Source organism: Panthera tigris, chromosome F3 (genome assembly GCF_018350195.1).
Source record: "Panthera tigris isolate Pti1 chromosome F3, P.tigris_Pti1_mat1.1, whole genome shotgun sequence".
Taxonomy (NCBI): domain Eukaryota; kingdom Metazoa; phylum Chordata; class Mammalia; order Carnivora; family Felidae; genus Panthera; species Panthera tigris.
The window spans coordinates 32,545,686-32,564,588 of record NC_056678.1 but is presented as its reverse complement, the minus strand read 5'-3'; the positions used below and the strand labels follow the sequence as shown (position 1 = coordinate 32,564,588).

The 18,903-nt window shown below is 44.7% G+C and overlaps 1 protein-coding gene across 10 annotated transcripts in view; it reads left to right on the top strand.

The window, feature by feature from the left end:
• HHAT (hedgehog acyltransferase) overlaps positions 1–18,903 on the top strand; it is a 321,914-nt gene that overhangs the window by 263,630 nt on the left and 39,381 nt on the right. For all 10 annotated transcript variants that reach the window (XR_006214213.1, XR_006214214.1, XM_042976895.1 and 7 more), the window contains one exon: positions 3,571–3,715. Coding sequence is in view for 8 of the 10 variants with exons in the window: in XM_042976895.1 (XP_042832829.1) it covers positions 3,571–3,715 (145 nt within the window). In the remaining 2 variants the exon portion in view is untranslated. The remainder of the gene's footprint in view (positions 1–3,570; positions 3,716–18,903) is intronic.

Sequence of the window (18,903 nt, the reverse complement as noted above, 5' to 3'; positions counted from 1 at the left end):
AGACCAGAGCTCTGGTGTATCCTGTTGCATTTGTGTTAAAATCAGATTCTGTTTACCAGTCATTGCCTTATCTGACCAAGTTGGCAATTCCTATTTTCATACCTGATGCCTCCTCGCTATACACTGGCTTATTTCCCCATTTGGAGCACAGTCCATCACATGACCTCTCCTACCAGGGAGGCTTTTCAGCACCTGAATCATGACTAACATACGAGGCATGGCCCCTGCACATGGACAGATAGCCTGTATCCTAGACGTGAAGGACCACAGGAGTGATGGCAACAATGGCTACAGGATATCTAAGGAGACTGTGTAAAAGAAATCAAGAGTTTAAAGTAGGAATGTTGACCCCATGGCCCTAGAGATGTAGAAAGTCGTATTTATTGGTGGAGCTGGCCAGATATACCCTTCCAGCCTTGCCCATGTGACTTCTTTCCTCCTTAGGACCTCTAAGCATGGAACTTGGGTCTGGAGTGTAAATCAGGGGCTGAGGCCAGATGGCTCCCAAGGTAGAGGGAGATCCACAGTGTCTAAACCGTCACCTCCCGCAGTGTATTCAGGGACTCCGAAGAGGAGAGATGGGTTCTAGCTGAGATTCACATCCCCTTTGCTATTAACCGTGGGTTATCCGCACAGGCCCTCTCTTTTATTCCTGGTGCCTCTCATTCTGCTCTCCCACTGATTCACAGGGCAGAGAAGTGATGCTGAGTTTGCTGCTTGTGGGCAGCCAGGCTAATTTTGTTAGTTCAGAGGATGGGGCTATTAGTTCAATCAGGTTTTTGGATGTACTTTATTGTCTCCTACTTCGGTAATCAACAACTGCCTATAAGCATCTTGATTTCTCCTTTGTATCTTTCTGGTGTATTGATTCTAAAAGCCTGTGCCTTTAATGTTCTTGCTTAGTTTTTGCAAAATTAACTCTTTATAAAAATTGAATTGTAGCCCATTTTGTCAGATTTTAGCTGTCCTCCATTGTCTCTGAGATCAGAGGCTCTTTCATATTTGCTATTATTTTGACTTTTTTTTCCCTAAGCAGAAATAGGAATTTATTGACTCATATAGCTGAATAATCACAGAAGCAAAGGAAGATCCGTTAGAACCAGAGCTTCAGGTGCTGAAATGAGGAGCCCTGTGTCTCCAGGACTCACTCTCCGCCTCACCTCCTCCCTTGCTCTGCCCCTTGCCCCACACCTCTGTCTCCTACCAGCCTGGTCCTTGCCCCCTACTGGGTCACCTGGCTCCTCAGTCCTGCTTAGAATTAAGCCCAATGCAAAGAGCAGTTTCCTCTCTCAGTATCTCTCAGTTGGTTATTTAATAATTGTAATCATTTCCTGTAAAAGGAGAACCACTCTGAGCTTAACCAATCTACGTGCATTCTGTGTCATTGACATTAATATGGAAAAGATTACATGGAGCCTTTGAATTCCCCTAACAGGATGTAAGGTTGGAGGACACGGGTGGGTTTGGAACAGAAGTGCCAGAACATCTGACTCACCGGGTCCCTTAGAAATGAAACACGTTATCAGTGGTCCTGTACCTGGAGAGAATTATTTGGATACATTTGTGCCAGTTAGGGTAATCTATATTGTCTTAATTTATCATTCTGAATTTCCCCCCTATCTCCCTCCTTCCTCTCCTCCTGCCTCCCTAGTTACTGCCGATGGAGCCAGTGATACACAGAAAATATCTTCTGCTCTCAAATTCAGAAACTGGTAGATTAATGTCTCCCTATTCTCAGAGGTGAAGAGTGCTGAATTACAAGCCCATTTCATCCCCATGTCTCTTTCATCACTATTTTAAAACAATTTTTAATGTTTTATTTTTGAGAGAGAGAGATACAGAGCGCTACTCGTAGGGGAGGGGCAGAGAGAGAGAGGGAGACACAGAATCCGAAGCAGGCTCCAGGCTCTGAGCTGTCAGCACAGAGTCCAACATGGGGCTCAAACCCATGAAATGTGAGATCATGACCTGAGTTGAAGTCAGACGCTTAGCTGACTGAGCCACCCAGGCGCCCCTTGTTTTTATACTGTGTAATTAACTCTTGTCTGGTCTGACTTGACAGTGTCCTCTATACATGCTTGTGGCCTTTTAGAACAAGGGAGAGACTAGAGGTCACCTTGTCTGGTAGCCTCTAACTGGGGACATGTCAGCATCATTGGAGAACTTTCCAGAACGATGATGTCCAAGCAGATGACTCAGTGCCAACTACACAGCTTATCTGTGAGAAGACCACACTTTACTTTGACATAATGGTGGCAGTAAAACCATGCTCCAAGGTGATGCTGGAGAACACCATGGATGGGGTGACATGTGATTGCAGCTGTATCTGAGCATATAGAACAGAAGCTGGAACTGGCAGGAGAGGAAAAGGAGAGGGGGTCAGAAATTGATTTCTCTAGGTTTCCAAAAGACACTGACCAAGGCTTACACAGTGGCCCCAGATAGTCCGTAACAGACTTTCCAGAACTAAGCAAGCCTCCTTCCAGAGACACCCTCCAGCTTAATCCTTTTCTCATACTAGGAATTTGGTTAATTCAGATTTCTATTTGTAATTGGAGCACAGCTGAAATCAGGATGCAAGTGATCCCAGAAATATGTAGGTTTCAGGAAGATATTCAGGAACGATCTCCAAACCCTCTGCTCTCTCCTTTTTCTGTGTCTTTGGATTTGATGGAGGTATTTGTCAGAAACCCTGGGGCCCTTTGGCCTTGCTGTTGCACTGCACCTGGTTCTCATTCTGCATATGCAGTCCCTAAGAACAGTCCCTGTGGACGTGTCGATGGCGCTCACACACTCCAGGCACAGCCCTCTGCCATCTTACTCAGGAGGACCACCAGAACAGTCAGTACCAAGAAAGAAAGGCTCTGTTTACTTGATGCAGTCCCCAAGAAGTTATTAAAAGGGAAGGAAAAAGTGCAATGAAGCCCTCAGATGGACAAGCAGAATTCTTTATCATCATCATTGTTGGAAACCACCTCTCTGTTTCCTGCGTATTTCAGGTGCTGTGACAAGCGGCCGCTCTTGGAAGCTGCCGCAGGCTCACTCTCAGTGGGGCGTGTACCCTGAGCTCTGATTCCGGGAATGAGGTCGGCTTGTGCTGATTCCCCTGCGCCCTCTTAATGGGATTCTTCCTCACAGTGGGTCAGATTGACAGGATGGCTTCCCAGAGTCCAGTTACCTGGCCCAGAACATCACCCTGATCTTGACCTCGTTACATGGAGTTGTGCTGGTTATAAGGGAGCCCAGTTTAAACAGTTCTTATACCTGTAGTTCACATGCAGAGGATGTGTGGACACATTCATTCTGGACAGATCTTGACTAGCTTCAGTGCTTGTGTGACACGTGTCAGGGGAAGCCCGTTTGGCAGTAGGAAGCAACAAATTGGGGGTGCATCACTTCTTAGACCGGAGTGAGCATGACACAGGAATGGAAGTTTTTATGGCTGCTTAAGTCCTGCCCCAGCTCAGGCTCTGGGCTGGGTGTCCTGGGCTGGTACTAGAGATGCCCAGTGGTACCTCAGCACTATTTTTGTGCCCCTCCAGTGAGACACCACCTGCCTCTTCCCCACAGATTCACTTCTTCTCCCCACAAGCCCGCCGTCGATTCCACGCCGCCTTTGCGTCTTGTTCCACCTCCATGCTGATCCTGTCCAACCTGGTGTTTCTTGGGGGCAGTCAAGTTGGGAAAATCTACTGGAACAGGATCTTCATACAAGGTAAGTTGCCTGACAATGCTGTTTTCAGTCAATTTCTTGTTTTCCACGTATGCTGTTGCCACATACCTTGTGGTACATCTGTGTGGTGTAGCGGGAGGCGTTCGTTGTTCTGTTCGTGGTATGTGACCCGTAAAATACCAACCAGAAACAATTCCCCGTGTTTAGCCATAACGTTCAGGGGCCCCTACGTCGATGTACCTCTCGTCTATTACATGCGGCACTTAACATTAAAAGGTATTATCCCAGCTCTCCCAAACTCTGCTGTTGCCTTCTACTAAATTAATACTCTGGTTTTTAAAAAGTTTCCTGGGGCACCTGGGTGGTTCAGTCGGTTAAGTGACCGACTTCGGCTCGGGTCGTGATCTCACGGTCCACGAGTCCTAGCTCTGTGTCACACTCTGTGCCAACAGCTCAGAGCCTGGAGCCTGCTTCGGATTCTGTGTTTCTGTCTCTCTCTGCCCCTTCCCTGCTCATGCTCTCTCTCTCTCTCTCTCTCTGTCAAAAACAAATAAAAAACAATTTAAAAAAAAGTTTCCTAATCTTCCTTCCTAATCATCCCAGCCTTCAGTATACTGCAAAAGTCTAACCTTTCATTTACCGCTCTGAGCATCCTGGTCAGCGAGGTCCTGGAAGCCCCACTGTGCTCTCCTGTAGCTGTGGGCTTGGCACCCGGGTTTGCCACAGCTCTTTGTTGTAGGTGTGTTTGTCTGAACACCGGGATGCCAACACTCATGGCCAGTCTTGTATATAATGTGCATGAAGTGGTGTGTGTCAGTGTCCACAGGAAGCCACACCTCCAGCAGGTAAAATGCTGGTCTGTGGGGGTTACTGTGGAAACACTGCATTAATAATCGATCATCATTTATTTATGGTCCCTACTGCCCTTAGGCCGGAACTAAGAGCTCTGTCACGGCCTTGAGAGACTTGGGAGAATGAGGCCTGAGTACAGTGCACATTACTCCAGCCAGTTTACCGGGTGTGAAAAGCCAAGGTCCCCTCTTCTGTTTCCCTGACCAATGGCATGGTTTTGTGCCTTTGGTCTGGGAAGTTTTGCCAGGCGGTAACGACGTGATTGACTACATGACCAGGCTGTCCTCTCTACATCCGGGTCCCTGAGGAGCCAGTGATGCTTCCACTGCAGCTTTTTTCATACCAGAAATAACCCTGGCACAGCTGCATGAGCCCAGAATGCCAGGTCACAAGTCTAAACCGTGGCGGCTTGGGGGAGCCAGGCTCAAAGGGGCCATGAGAGAGCCCTGCTCTGCTTTCCTCTCGTCATTACAAAACCCCTCTTTGATCTTACTTTTTGAGAACTATCTTAGCTGATGGTTCCTGAAAAGACAATGTACTTTTTAAGTGGGAGCCGTCCTTTAATAAAGGTGGGAGCCGATGGGGTGCAGAGGGTCTCAAGAAAAAAAACATGCTCCTTGCGGTGGGCGACAGTGTCCTACTTTCCTGGCTTCCAACCACAGTACCAAGGACACTGTGACTCGGGAAAATGCTGACTTGGGACTTGCTGGTCACATGGACAAGAAGGCTCCAATCTTTGCTTCCAGAAATGAGGCCTCAGGTATTTGCCACTTCCAAGGCACTGAGAATACATTACAAAAAAGAAGCACACATAAATGTAGGAGCTGAACATGCAAACAGAAATGTGTCCACAGACTGAGGTAGTTGTGCCAGATGCATGAGCGACTTACCGTAGGTCATAGGATGGAGTGGCTTACCTTCCCGCAAAAACTGGATTTCACAGAGGAGGTGGCAATTGAATTGGAGTTTTGAGCCGCAAGTAGGAACTTGCCAGGTGGAGAAGGCAGGTGTGTGGGAATAATTAACACTAGCTGCTCTGTCAGATAGTTCTGAACTCTCAGTAATCTTTTCCCATAGAAATTTATTCTTCTCACAGTTCATTGTGGGTCCAGTGGCTTTTTCTAGGCAGTGACTCCAGAACCTAGAATGTTTCTATGTTGATTCTTTACTTTCTTGGCCTGGCATCATGGAGGAGAAGAGCACATGGGGATGACACACAAGTACTAAATATCCCCGCCAGTGGTGACGCATAGCATTTCTGCTCACATTCCATTGGCCGGAACCAGTCACATGACCAGCCCAAGTGCAAGAGAGGGAGATGTGGGGAAGTGCACAGATATTCGTAGGTTATGGCACAGCAGGAGACGGTACAGGAGGCAACCTGGAGGTGCCCAAGGGGCAGGTAAAAATGTGAGTTGGACTGTGGAAAACAGTATGGCAGTTCCTCAAAAATTAAAATAGAAATACCATATGATCCAGAAATTCCACTACTGAAAATTTACCCAAAGAAAATGAAAATATTAATTTAAAAAGATACGTGCACCCCTATGTTCATTGTGGCATTATTTACAATCACCAAGGTGTTTGGTGATTACGAACAACCTAGGTGTTCGTAAATAGATGAGTGGATAGAGAAGATGTGGTATGTATGTGTGATGGGATATTACTCAGCCATAAAAAGAATGAAGTCTTGCTATTTGTGACATGGATGGATGTGAAGGGTATTATGTGAAGTGATGTAAGTCAGACAAAGGCAAATACCATATGATTTTACTTACATGTAGAATAAAAAAAAATAGTTTGGTTTTTACAATAAGCATACAAGAAATAACATTCTTTGGTTGGATATTGAGGTTGATATTTTCCAAGGAAGACCGTAGCTCATGGAATAGTGGTAGAAATGATCAACTGATATACATAAAAGCTAAATTTTTGCTAAAGTAATTCTTCATCAAATAAATATAGATGGGTAAGGCAAAGAAGAAAGCCCTGAGTATTCAAGAGTCAAAATGAATGATACTTATGAATATTAACATTCAGTTTCATTTAGTCAAAATACAAAAGCTAACACAAATTTATGGAATTACCAGATCATGGATTTTAAAACCATCAGTCACTTCCACGATCACTATGATTATGATGCTATGGCCTGTGATAATTCATTTATAAACATTGTACTCTGACAAAGGGGGAAAAATGAATTTTTTGAATTTACAAATAAATAATATTGATAATTAAAAAAAAATAAAAACAGAAACAGACTTGTGAATACACAGAGCTGGTGGCTGCCATAGGGGAGAGGGACATGGGGTGGGGGGTGAAATAGGTGAAGAGGATTAAGAAGTACAAACTTTCAGTTATAAAATAAGTAAGTTCCAGACATGAAAGGTACAGCATAAGGAATATAATCAATAATATAATAATGGTACGTGGTGCCATAACGTAACTATACTTATTGTGGTGAGCATCGCACAGTGTATGGACTTGTGGAATGACTATGTTGTGCCTCTGAAACTACTAATACAACATCGTATGTCAACTATACTTCAGTAATCAAGTGTTTGTCTGGATGTGGGTTACAGTTGGGGAGGTTTGGACTACATGAACTGTGGGAGTCAAGGGCACACAGGTACGTGAGGCCACGGGGGGTGGATACAGGTCCCCAGGCAGCAGGCACAGAGCGAGAAGAGAGCAGGGTGGGAGGTGTGATCTGGCTGTGCAGGCACGTAAAGTGGCGGAGGAAAGGTCACAGCTATAAGATGTTCTTACTGCTTCTCGAAGGCATGCTTTGCCCTGCACCCTGTGGAACTAACATCAGGCACCCCGGGGTCAGGGCTCAGAAAAAAACCAGTCTGCTTCTGCCGTGCGGGTCCTGCTATGGCCTTCGACTCGATCTATATCGTACCTTTGGAGCCAGGTGCCTGAGTCCTGGAGACCCAATCTCCAAATATGGAGGGCTCTATGGAAGCATTTTTCTCTGGTTTCTGAGGCCAGGGAGGCTCAGCTTAGAAGGCATTTACTGTGTCAGAGAGTCTTTAAGTCAGCCTGGTCCCATCCCAGCTGGTCCGTCCCATGGGCCTCCTAAGGCAGGGGATGTCTACTGGGGACTTGGCAGTTCCCTTGTTTGCATATTCCCCACTGCGGGTCTTTGAGTCAATTTCAGTATCTCCTGGAGGAAGCTAAAGCAGATGGTGCCAAATCTCCCATCCTTGAGACCTCTGGATTTTACTTCATAACTCATTTGATTGACTTGATAGAACAGTACTATGAATATTCATGTTTGGGTACAAAAAAGTACTAATGAGTTTGTAGGATGTTTCCGCATAACTCTGTTGGGGGTGTTACATTCGCTTTCTAAAATTAAAAAATCTGAATTCTGAAACTCCTCTGCTCCTAATGGTTTCAGATACAGGATTGCTGACCTGCACATGTATCAGCTGATGAATGAATCAGGACTTTGAGACCCTGGTTGTCTCTGGCCTCTTCTTCAGCCAATGGAGTTTGCTGTTCTGAGACCCACCCCTACTCACTGAGGAACATGAGACAGGAGTGAGTGAGGGGACGGAGAGTTCAAGCTCAGTATTTAGATTTCCAGGTTGAATGGGAAGGTGGCCCTTCCCCAAGGGTAACAGACTTGTCCCTGTGCACCTTGATGGGCTGGGCTCTGCTGTAGTGAGATACAGGAAGTGGTAATGGGTGTCCTTCCAACAGATCTTGCCTCTGTGAGTCCTGGAAGGGCAGGGAGGGGGCAGCTAGGCATCTGAGGATGGGGATCATAGAGGAGATTGCAAATCCCCCCCCCCCCCGCCAGAGAAGGGGCTGAGAGGATACAGCTTCGCTAGTTCTCAGGGAGACCTTTCCCCACATTGCTGATGTGCCTGGAAATACCTCACAGTTAGCCTGGAGATGTTGGCTTAAGGTCACTATCTCCCTATCTCCAGTTCCTTGGATTTTGGCATGGGTCTGTTTGCTTTAAGCTACAAAGCTTATTTTAGTAGCATATGTAAAAATCTCTAGCCTGGTCTCTATGCGGCTGGTAACACCAGGCTGTAAAATCAGACCCTGCCCTTTCTGCTAGGCACACTGCCCTACTGCCAGGAAATCGGAAGATGTCAGCCAGCAGATGGGAATGCTGAGCGGCCCTCTCAGGGCATCACACACCATTTTTATCGGGTGTTCTCTCTGCTGCAGGGGTTGGAGAAGTAATGTTCAATTAATTACGGGAAATCATCTATATCTTTGCCTTTAAAACCAAAAGTCCCCAAACTTGTGCTATTGAAATTTACTTCAAGCAGCTTGAGGAATGTGAATGTTTAGGCCTCGTATATTTAAGGAGCTTAGCTGGATCCAGGGATCTGAGAAGGATGTGTTCTGGGGATTTGGTCCCCGGGCCTGCTCTAGGGGGCTCTGCTGTTGCATGCTTTGCAAACTCAGGTTGCTTCTTACATAACTCTTTGGCCTTCAAAAGCATCTGTTGATGGAAAGAGCTTTCTCCTGTCTTAAATCCTTGATGTTGAAGTATAAGTTAATTTCTTGAACAAGCAGATGATGACTCCTCTCTAACTCAGAAATATCAGTGAGTTATAACTCCAAATCTGCAAGACCAAGCTCCATAAAGCAATTGTGTCTCAAGCATCCTTGCAGTGCCCTGTAGTCCTGCTACAGCTGGCAGTGCCCTGTGTTCGGAGGGGATGGATGTACATTGGGAATATATCTGGCCTTGAGGGGCTGAAAGCTTTATTAATGTTTGTGTGCAAGGCGGTGTTGCTTCTGGAAGGTCCATTTGCTTTTGTCAGCAGTAGGCAGGGACTCTGTAAAAAAGGGACCTAATCTTTTCCCAAGCGGTAGGGACCTAGATCCTGCATCTAGGGTTTTGCAGTGACAGAAATTTCATAGGGACATGGTATCCACCAAATACTCTTCTGCCTGACTTCTCATCACACACACACACGCGCATGCTCAAACACACACACACGCACCCTACACCTGTTTCCCTCCTCTTGTTGCCTGATCTAATTTGGCAAACTCCATCTCAACACTTAGTTCCTGGAGTGGCCCTGCGCCAAGGCAAGGAGAATGTGGTTCTTTTCCAGATTGCAATGAGAGAGGTACTAGTAGTTTTTTGTTCTGTTTTGTTTTGTTTTTTATGCAGGTCAGAACGTTTACACTCCCCATATTTGCTTACTATTTCTAGCTGAGAAAGGAGAAAGTAGATTTCCTCCCTGATTACTAGCTTGTCCAGGCAACTTATTTGTCTCCTGACTCAAATGGCTCTGGACAGGCATTTTATTTAAAGCTGAACTGGGGTATCACACTGGAAATTCTGGAAGGCTGTGGTTAGATAGAAACTCATTCCCCTCACATCTTGTTAAGTTCTTGGGACTGAAATTTCATTTTTGATGAGAGAAGACAGGGGGCAGAAGTCAGTGTCTCAGGGGCCTTCCTTTGTGATTACTTTGTCTCGCCATCTTCGCTAGCCGTCACCTTCAAAGGGAGTTTCTGTTGCTCTGATCGATCCTGCTTCTGCCTCACTGCGTCCTGTGCAAGCTGTAGGACAGTTAGAGGAGCAGGGGCTTCCCACCCATCGTATTCGTGGTAAAGTTGTTTGTAGATATAGGTTATAAGGTTCATCCATGGTTACACATTGGTCCATTTATGGCTATTCTTGGAATCTGAATTTCAAGACTTAGAGATGTCTTGCTTTCATCTTTACTCTATGCCACATGGTCTCCCAGATGGCTTGGACATGGGTTTTTTAAAAAGCACTTCAGGCCAAGTCACTAGGTATAGGACATGAGAAACAGTGAGTGGGAGTTCTTATCCAGCAGTGCGCCTGGGGTTATGTTAAAGCTGAGAGGATTTCTAAAATATCTAGAAAGGAATTTGAATCATAGTACATTTAAATACTACTTTCTGTAAGATTGTGGGAAACTTTTTCCTGTTAACCAGGAGTTTCTGTGAATTCATTTGCAAAGAGTTTTATGGACTATGGGAACATTTTAAAGCAGTCTTTACATAGAATATCAGGTAAAGACTAGTAGAACTTAGACACAGTTAGTCAAATAAAAATAATTTTGATTTTTACTGTTTTATTAGCATATAATATTTGAAATCTCTACTTCTTGCTGGCCCTAATCTACATGCCCCCAATCATATATGTGCAGGGTGATATGCAGAGGTATGTTACAATCAAATCACTATCTTATACACTTTAATTTTTTTTAATGTTTATTTATTTTTGAGAGAGAGACAGAGTGTGAATGGGGGAGGAGCAGAGAGAGAGGGAGACACAGAATCGGAAGCAGGCTCCAGGCTCTGAGCTGTCAGTGCAGAGCCCAATGCGGGGCTCAAACTCATGAACCCTGAGATCATGACCTGGGCTGAAGTTGGACGCTTACCGACTGAGCCACCCAGACGCCCCATCTTATACACTTTAAATTAATACAATATTATATGTTAATCATATCTCAATAAAATGGGGAACAAGAGGAAAAAAGCATATTACAAATATGTAAATAGAAATTAAAGTCAAACCAAAATAATTTTAAAAATCTAAGTCCCATTTATTCTCTAACTATATATATATATATAACTGCTCACCATGTGATAATATATTCAATATATAAAAGGATATCTGTAGCGGGATTCGTAAGCCTGTACTGTAAGGCCCAAGAAATGTCTTGGGATTGCAGTACATGTTTGCTTTCCAAAATGAACCACGCATCCTGGAATTTATGTTATTAATTTATTTGACTGCTTATCACAGTTACTATTATACCTTCCGCTACGGGTGCAGGAATCGTTCAACACCAGCTGTGCCAGCACATTCCAGATAAGGATAAAAGGGGAGGGCGCTGGCCTTAACCCACTTCTTCTGGAACTGGTGCCTTATGCAAGGATAAAGTCCAAAATGGTAACTCTGCTAGTTTTTATCTTCTGCATCGGTAGCCAAGGGACCCTTTTTACCATACTGTCTTTTCCAGTCACTACTGAGCATTATTAAAAAGCGTTAAAGCTTAAGAATATGTAATATGGAATTCAGTAACATTTTGTACCAGAAGGAAATTCTGCAAAGCCATCATCACCAGGTGTCTCAGCTTTGGAACAAATTCTTTCATGAGGCAGGACCCTTTGTTGGGTGTGTTTCTGTTTACTATTGCACTGGACACTGACCACCTGCTTTATGCCACCACTGGCATTTGTTTCCTGTGGTTGCTGCAACAAATGATTATAAATTTGATGTCTTAAAGCAATACAAATTTATCTCTTACTGTTCTGGAGGCCAGAAAGCTGAAATCAGTATGGCTGGACCAAGGTCAAAGTGTTGGCGATACTCGTTTCTTGTGGAGACTCTAGGGTAGAATCTGTTTCCTTGCCTTTTCTAGCTTCCGGAAGCCACCTACACCCCGTGGCTTCTGGCTGATGTTCCTCCTTTTTAAATCCCTCCCTCTGTCCCTCTACTTCCGTCATTACTGTGCCTTCTATCTGATTCCTTGTGTCTCTCCTACAAAGAACCCGTGGTTACAACAGGCCCACCTGGGTAGTCCAGGGTAATCTTCCCGTATCAAGATCCTTAACTTGGTCACATCTGCAAAGTCTCTTTTGCCAGGTGGAGTAATATTCGTGGGTTTCAGAGGTTAGGGTGTGGTCATCTCTGGAGAAGCCATTATTTAGCCTGGAATAGCACAATACGGTCACAATCACTATCGAACAGAACATTCTTCCTGTGGCACTGATGAGATAGCCTCTTCCTAAAGAGCTTTGATTATAAAATAGCAAATTGGATATGCTGCTAGCTTCATTAAAATGAGAATCAGCCTGTAAAAAGAAGTGGTACTTGAATTTCACAAAAGTGTACTTGTGAGGTTTGCTATCTTCAGGGTACTTAGGGAGTAGTATAGGAGAAAGCTGTAGCTTTGCTGGCTCAGCTCAGTCCCCCATTCTCTGGGAGCAAACCTCTCCCACCGCACTCTCATTCTGTGCCATTCTGGTAGGGCACATCTTGCACCTAAGATTCAGGGTTCAACATGTGCCGGGACTGGCCAGTTTCTGTTGGAACTGTCAGGAAGGAAAAACATTCTTTCCTTTGCTATTGCGGAGGTGTCAGAACATCGGGCTGGAGCTGCTGGCAGCCCTCTTGCCACCACCAGTGAGAGCCAGGTAGCAAGGAAAGCCAGCTCTGAGGAAAGCAGAGCTACATGTTGGATGCTGTGTTTTGGAGACAACTCACTGCCACAGATTTTTAAGCCCCTAGATCCAGGCGTCCTTGAAGCCAACGTGTCTGTTACTTTTCAGTTACAGGAGTTCCTTGCTGTTCGTTTTTTTTTTTTTTTTTTTTTTTCTCAACTCATGCTGTGAGACAGTTCTCCAGGACTCCCTTGAGTTTCTGTAGATCTTTTGACTCTCTTTCAGACCATATTTCCAAGAATGTTTGTATAGCAAACATCTTTGGAAGATGGAGACAGTATCTTTCTCCAAAGTAGAGTGTATTTGTTTACCATTCAGTATAATAAAGATAATATCCTTCTCTGGGGCAAAGGTCAGGCAGGCTTACTGCCCATTGTAAAATGTTTGCATTTCCTAAGCCTGGGTTTATCTCCTATGACGTAACTCACTGCCTGTGCGGGCATCCCCTGGCCCTCTTTGCACTGCATTGTGGGATGTGGGGCTCAGGGAAATGGCACAAATGCTCTGGCTACTGTTATTGCTGTGAGTAATAAAGCCGAGTCCTTTGTCTCTGACCCAAGAGTCTCATGTCTTCTGCCAGCATCCCTGAAATTTTGACAGGCTGATTTGTTGTTTTCAAGCAGGGGTAAAATATCAGACCTTTCACTGACTGACAGTCCAGTTTGGTTGGTTTTCTGTTTCTGTCACTTATAACCAAAAACATCCTGACTAATGTAGATTAACCTAAATAATGTAGGTAGAACATACCGCCCTGACAGAATCTTAAGGGAAGGATATTTGGGGAGATTCTTTTATACCGAACCGTTTTTTTCTTATAATTCTTTTTGGCTTTTGTTCCCCCTAATAAAGAAACTTTATTGAAAAATCGTGTACACTATTACACTTTATAATGTAGGCATCTATACTCTTCTATTATAAATTTAAATAAAAGTATAAGAAATCTCATTTTTGCTATAATATGAATATTGACATTTAAAAATAAACCTGATACCTTTAAATAGTGTGGATTATAAAAAATTTAGTGATTTGCTATCCACCATCATCTTTTAAAAAATATTTATGGACAGGGGCACCTGGGTGGATCAGTTAAGTGTCCGACTCTTGATTTCAAGATCGGTTCATGAGTTTGAGCCCCACATTGGGCTCATGGGATTCTCTCTCTCTCTCTCTCTCTCTCTCTCTCTCTCTCTCTCTCTCTCCTCCTCCTCCTCTCTCTCTGCCCCTCCCTGCTCTCATGCTCTACCTTTCTAAATAAATAGACATTTAAAAATTATATATGAGCAAGATCTTTTTCACAATGTTATTTCCTTGATCTATTTGTATTTCATTTCTCCCACAGAATTTTTGCTTGTTTAAAAGTTATTTCCTTTTTAAGCTGCCCTACTTCTTTGTAGCATTGTTGTGTTGTTTACTTTTTGATTGCCATAAGTCTAGAAATGTAAACATTTTCTCCTAGGTTGAGTTATCATTATAATTATTATTAGTGCATAACTCAAAGGAGCACAAAGATAATACCAATGATAAGTAATTATTAAACATAAAAAGTAAAATTTTATTAGAATTGCACTTCTCTTGAGATGGATACTGTAGGAATTTCTGGTTGTTTGAGTAAAGGAATTATGTAATTATCCCTTTATTTTGTCCCTCTGACTATTTTAAAGGTTTTTTTTTTGTTAAAATATACCATAACCCAGAAGTGTGTATATATCATAAGAATTTTCTCTAAGTGAACACACACGTATAACTTGTGCCTAAAACTCCCTTCTTATGACTCCGCCAATTACTTGGGTAACCACTATTTTGGCTTCTAAATGCATAGCTTTTTGTCAGAAAGCTTGTTTGTGTGTATATAAGCAGAAATGCATTCTATCCATTCTTTTGTGTCTAGCTTCTTTTGCTCAGTATCACAGTAAGAGAATCATCCATATTTTTGAGTGTGGTTATGGATTTTTCCTGCTTAGTACTGTAAGTATTCCATTTTGTGAACATGTTATAATTCATTTACCCGTTCTGTTGTTGACAAACATAGCAGCTATTAGCTTCCATCACGAGTCAGATATATGACCTGTGGTGAAGCTGTGTACACATTTTTGTTGGGTGTATACCTGAGAATAGGACTGCTGCCTCACACGCTATGCACATATCCAGCTTTTGCAGATACTGCCGGATGGTTTCGCAGAATGTTTTACCAATTCCCTTGAGGGTTTTACACCCTGGAATAATACCCTGAGGTAACAGAACAATGGGGGAAAAGCTTACCTTTCCTTTGTAAGGTAGATAAAGGATAGGGGAAAGGAGAACCTTAACCTTAGGTTAAATTTTAGAGAAGAATGGAGATATGTATACACGGATATATAAGATATATAAGAATGGATATATAAATATATATGTGGAATTGAGGATCTGGAAATCAGTTATTCTAAACTTATACTTTGGAAAGTCCTGCTTGAGCCCTAGTGGTATGTATAACCCATTTTGAAGACTAGTGCCCTGTAGGGAAAAGAAGGTCACTGTCCTTCGTGTCCTACTCCATAGTCCTTATTCTAGCCCAGAGGAAAGGAGTGTTAGACTGGACTGGAGAATAGTTGTCCGGGTTAGCATGTGGCATTTAGCCACTGCTGCATAACAAACCACCGCCAAAGTTAATGGTTTAAAAGAAGAAATACTTATTTGGCTCATGAGTCAGTGTCAGTTGGGGACTGGCTGGTCTAGGACAGTCTCAGGCATACATCTGTGGGTCAGCCATGGGTTGGATTTGCCGATCTTCACTGGGTTTTCACATTTCTGGGGCCCTGGCTGGGATGAATTGACTAAGTCAGGTCTGCTTCACATTGGCTCCTTATCCTCCAGCAGACTGGCCCAGGCTTGTTCACATGGCAGTCATCACGGTCCAAGAGGGAGAGCAGAAAGTATGCAAGGATTTTCAGGTTTAGGCTCAGAACTGGCACGCTTTCCCTTCTGCTGCAGTCTTTTGGCCAAAGCATGTCATAATGCTAGCCCAAACTCACGGGGAGGGGACATAGACCCCAGCCCCTGATAGGAGGAGCGGTATGCTCATTTTGCAGAGATGTTGATACAGGCATGTCAAGGAGTGTGAGCGTTTTTTGCAACCTATCTCAGTTGCATTTTCAGAGGGGGCAGAGAGCTGGCCCAACAGCGTGACTGGTGAGATGATACAATGAGGCTGGACAGGTAACAGGAATCACACTGGTCCCATTTTGCCATCTCTCCCCTTGGCCACTTCCCTTGTGGCCATTTCTCCCTCTTTCCCTTGAAGAGACTTTCTCTGCCCCCCATGTAGTAACTCCTATCCAGAAGTTGTTGTGGCTGGTGAAGGGCAGGAGAGGCCTAGGCCAGCTCTACTCTGCAGTGAAACAAAGACGTGTGTGTGTGTGTGTGTGTGTGTGTGTGTGTGTGTATGTGTGCGCGCGCGTCCGTACATACATGCATGCAGGTGTGTTATCCATCCTGTGACTTTCTGGTACACTGGGACACTGAGGATGGTCTAACTTAAAGGAGCTTCTCTGTGGGCCAGCCTGGCCATGTGGAGTTCTGCTCAGGGTGTGGGGCCAAAGCCCAGCTACCAAGCAAGTATTCCTTTGCTTTGCATAGATGTCTAGGCTGCCTGGCATTCAGACGTTTCTGGGTGCTCTAAGTGTGATTTACTGCCTTTTAGTAGCATCTACTGTTGGTATTCTAACTATTCATTGTTAAGTAGTTTTCACCTCACCAGCTCAGTTGATCTTCTTGGCAATCCTGCAAGATAGTTCAGACAGACGTTGTCACGTTAAAACTCTGAGACTCAGAGAGGTCAGAAACCTGTTCGTCATTACACAGCTCGTAAACAGAGACACCAGGTGCGTGTCACTCACTTTTGAGTGCAGATCCCCCATCCTTTATGTCGTGCTGTCCTCTCACTTCTTCCCTCTGCAAGGTCTGCATCAAGATAGGCAACCACTGTTTTCACCACAGAGCATCTCTGGGTCCCACTGTGGGAGACACAGTCTACGGTGCCTGGCTCACAGCTCTGTTCCGGTACTTATCACAGGGGGGTCGGAGGGAGGAGGTAGGGGGCACACTTACAGGTTCTTGGGCTGATAGGCCAGCCCGTGGCCATCACTGGGTTGGCCGTCAGCTGGTCTTCACCCCTGCAGCGAAGTGTTTTTATACCGAGTCTGCCCCTTTGGTGAAGGACTCTTGCTCACCTGACGCGTCAGCCCTCGGGTGTTGGTTTTCCCTCTGGCAGGCTTACTCAGGCCCTGCGTTAGCTTGCTCATCGGCCCGTTTCTCATACTAATCACCCTTACTCGGACCAGGAGAGCAGGGGAAGGAGAAGATCATTTTATTTGGGCATGCTATCTGAATTACCAGAGAAATAAAGTGACCTCAGCACGACTGTCATTAAGAGCCAAATGCCTGTGCTACCTCACGTAGTGCTGAAAATGCAGCATGAGGCAGCAGCGTGGGCTGGTTGTGTTTTTTTGTTTGTTTGCAGTAGGGATCAGAAAGTGGAATCCAGGGGGCTTTCCTTGCCTCAGGAGTTCTGTCCATCACTGTGGTCACCTCTCTTGAGTGTAATTAAGGCAGTCAGGAATTCCGATGGATATTCAGTGAATGAGAATGAAAACCACCGAGGAAAACTTGTTCGTTGTCTTGAAATAAGGACAGAAAAAAAAATGAATCCTGTTTTGTGAGCACCTGTTTAGTATAGTTAAAGGGTCAGAGCTTTGTGTCAACAGGCATTCGAGCCTCATCTGGACCACTTTTCTCTGTACAGACTTGAAATTCTTACGGTCCACCAGCCGCCACGCTGTTCACATTACCTGCCGCTGAGGAGTATTCTTTACAAGGGGACCTGCTAAGAGAGGACATGACAAAGGGGGTACCGTGTGACTGGCGTCCTTATAAACTGGGGACATGTGGGTACAGAGACAGTCACACAGGGGAAGGGTGAGGTGAGGCCACAGGGAAAAGATGGCCACGTAAAGACGGGCTGCTGCTGTGCCGCCACATGCCATGGAAGCCTGGAACCACCAGAAGCAGCAAGAGGCAAGGAAGCAACCTCCCCTAGGGGCCTCAGAGGAAGCATGACCCTGCCAACAACTTGCCTTCAGACTTCTAGCCTCCAGAACTAGGACAGTACATTTCTGTTGTTTAAGCCGTTCTGTTTTTGGTACTTTGTTACAGCAACCTTAGGAAACTCACACAGGATGTGTGGTGCAGGAAGGTAGTGGGATAAGGTATTCAGATGGGTTGGCAGTGACTTCTTCCCCCCCCCCCCCCCAAAAGAAACAGAGCAGTTCAACACGTAAGTCCAGAACTAGAAGGTCAGAAACACCCTCTTCAAGTTAGGTTCAAGTTAAGTCTGTGCTTAATATTTATCTTCTCATGTGTCCTTCTCTAACCCATGACGCTGATTATACCGGAAGCAGCAGACGGAAATAGCTGGTCTTGAAGTATATGTCACCCCATGTTAAGGGGCACACTGAGGCTTCCTGGGAGGTCAGGTAGGACGGACCGCCCCACTTGGAAGTGGCCCAGCATCCAGCCGACCTGAGGCTTGAATCCTTTGTCCCTCAGTGCAGTGCCCCTTTGCTCCCCTCTGTTCTCCTCTGAGTATTGTCACACTCCAGCTGCTGCCAGCTCTTGCCTAGAGAAGGAGGCAACTGCTAATTTGAGCCCTATTTAGATCTCTAGGCAGCATGTCTCAGGACTTTTCTTTATTTTTTCTAGTGGTGCTTTCATGTGACCTTGGGGGAAAAAACTGACTCACCTATCAGTAAATCAAAAGGGAAATCTAAAATTTTATCTTAAAGGTGATTGTCTTGCTGTGTTGATAGACATCTTCATGGGATTAGGAATAGGTAGCAAAGGGAGTTACCTAAAACCTGTGGCTTTTAGAGGGAGAGGAAAACAGACAACTGAGGGCTGAGGCAGCGGTTATAACACTGTTCCAGAGAGCATTAGGTGTATCTGGCTTGCTTGGGAGAGGCCTGGCCACCCAGTTTATGACTCAGGAACATGGGCTTTTGCTTGATTTCCCTTTCCTCAGTTATTCTTTACACATTGGGTAGATGGGACCACTTTCATAACCTTTGTTCCAAGCTGAGTCCCCTAGGTGAGCAGGCTTTTGAGCACATTTGTTACAATGTATAAGAGCGGATCATTTATATTCTTAAGGTTGTCAATCA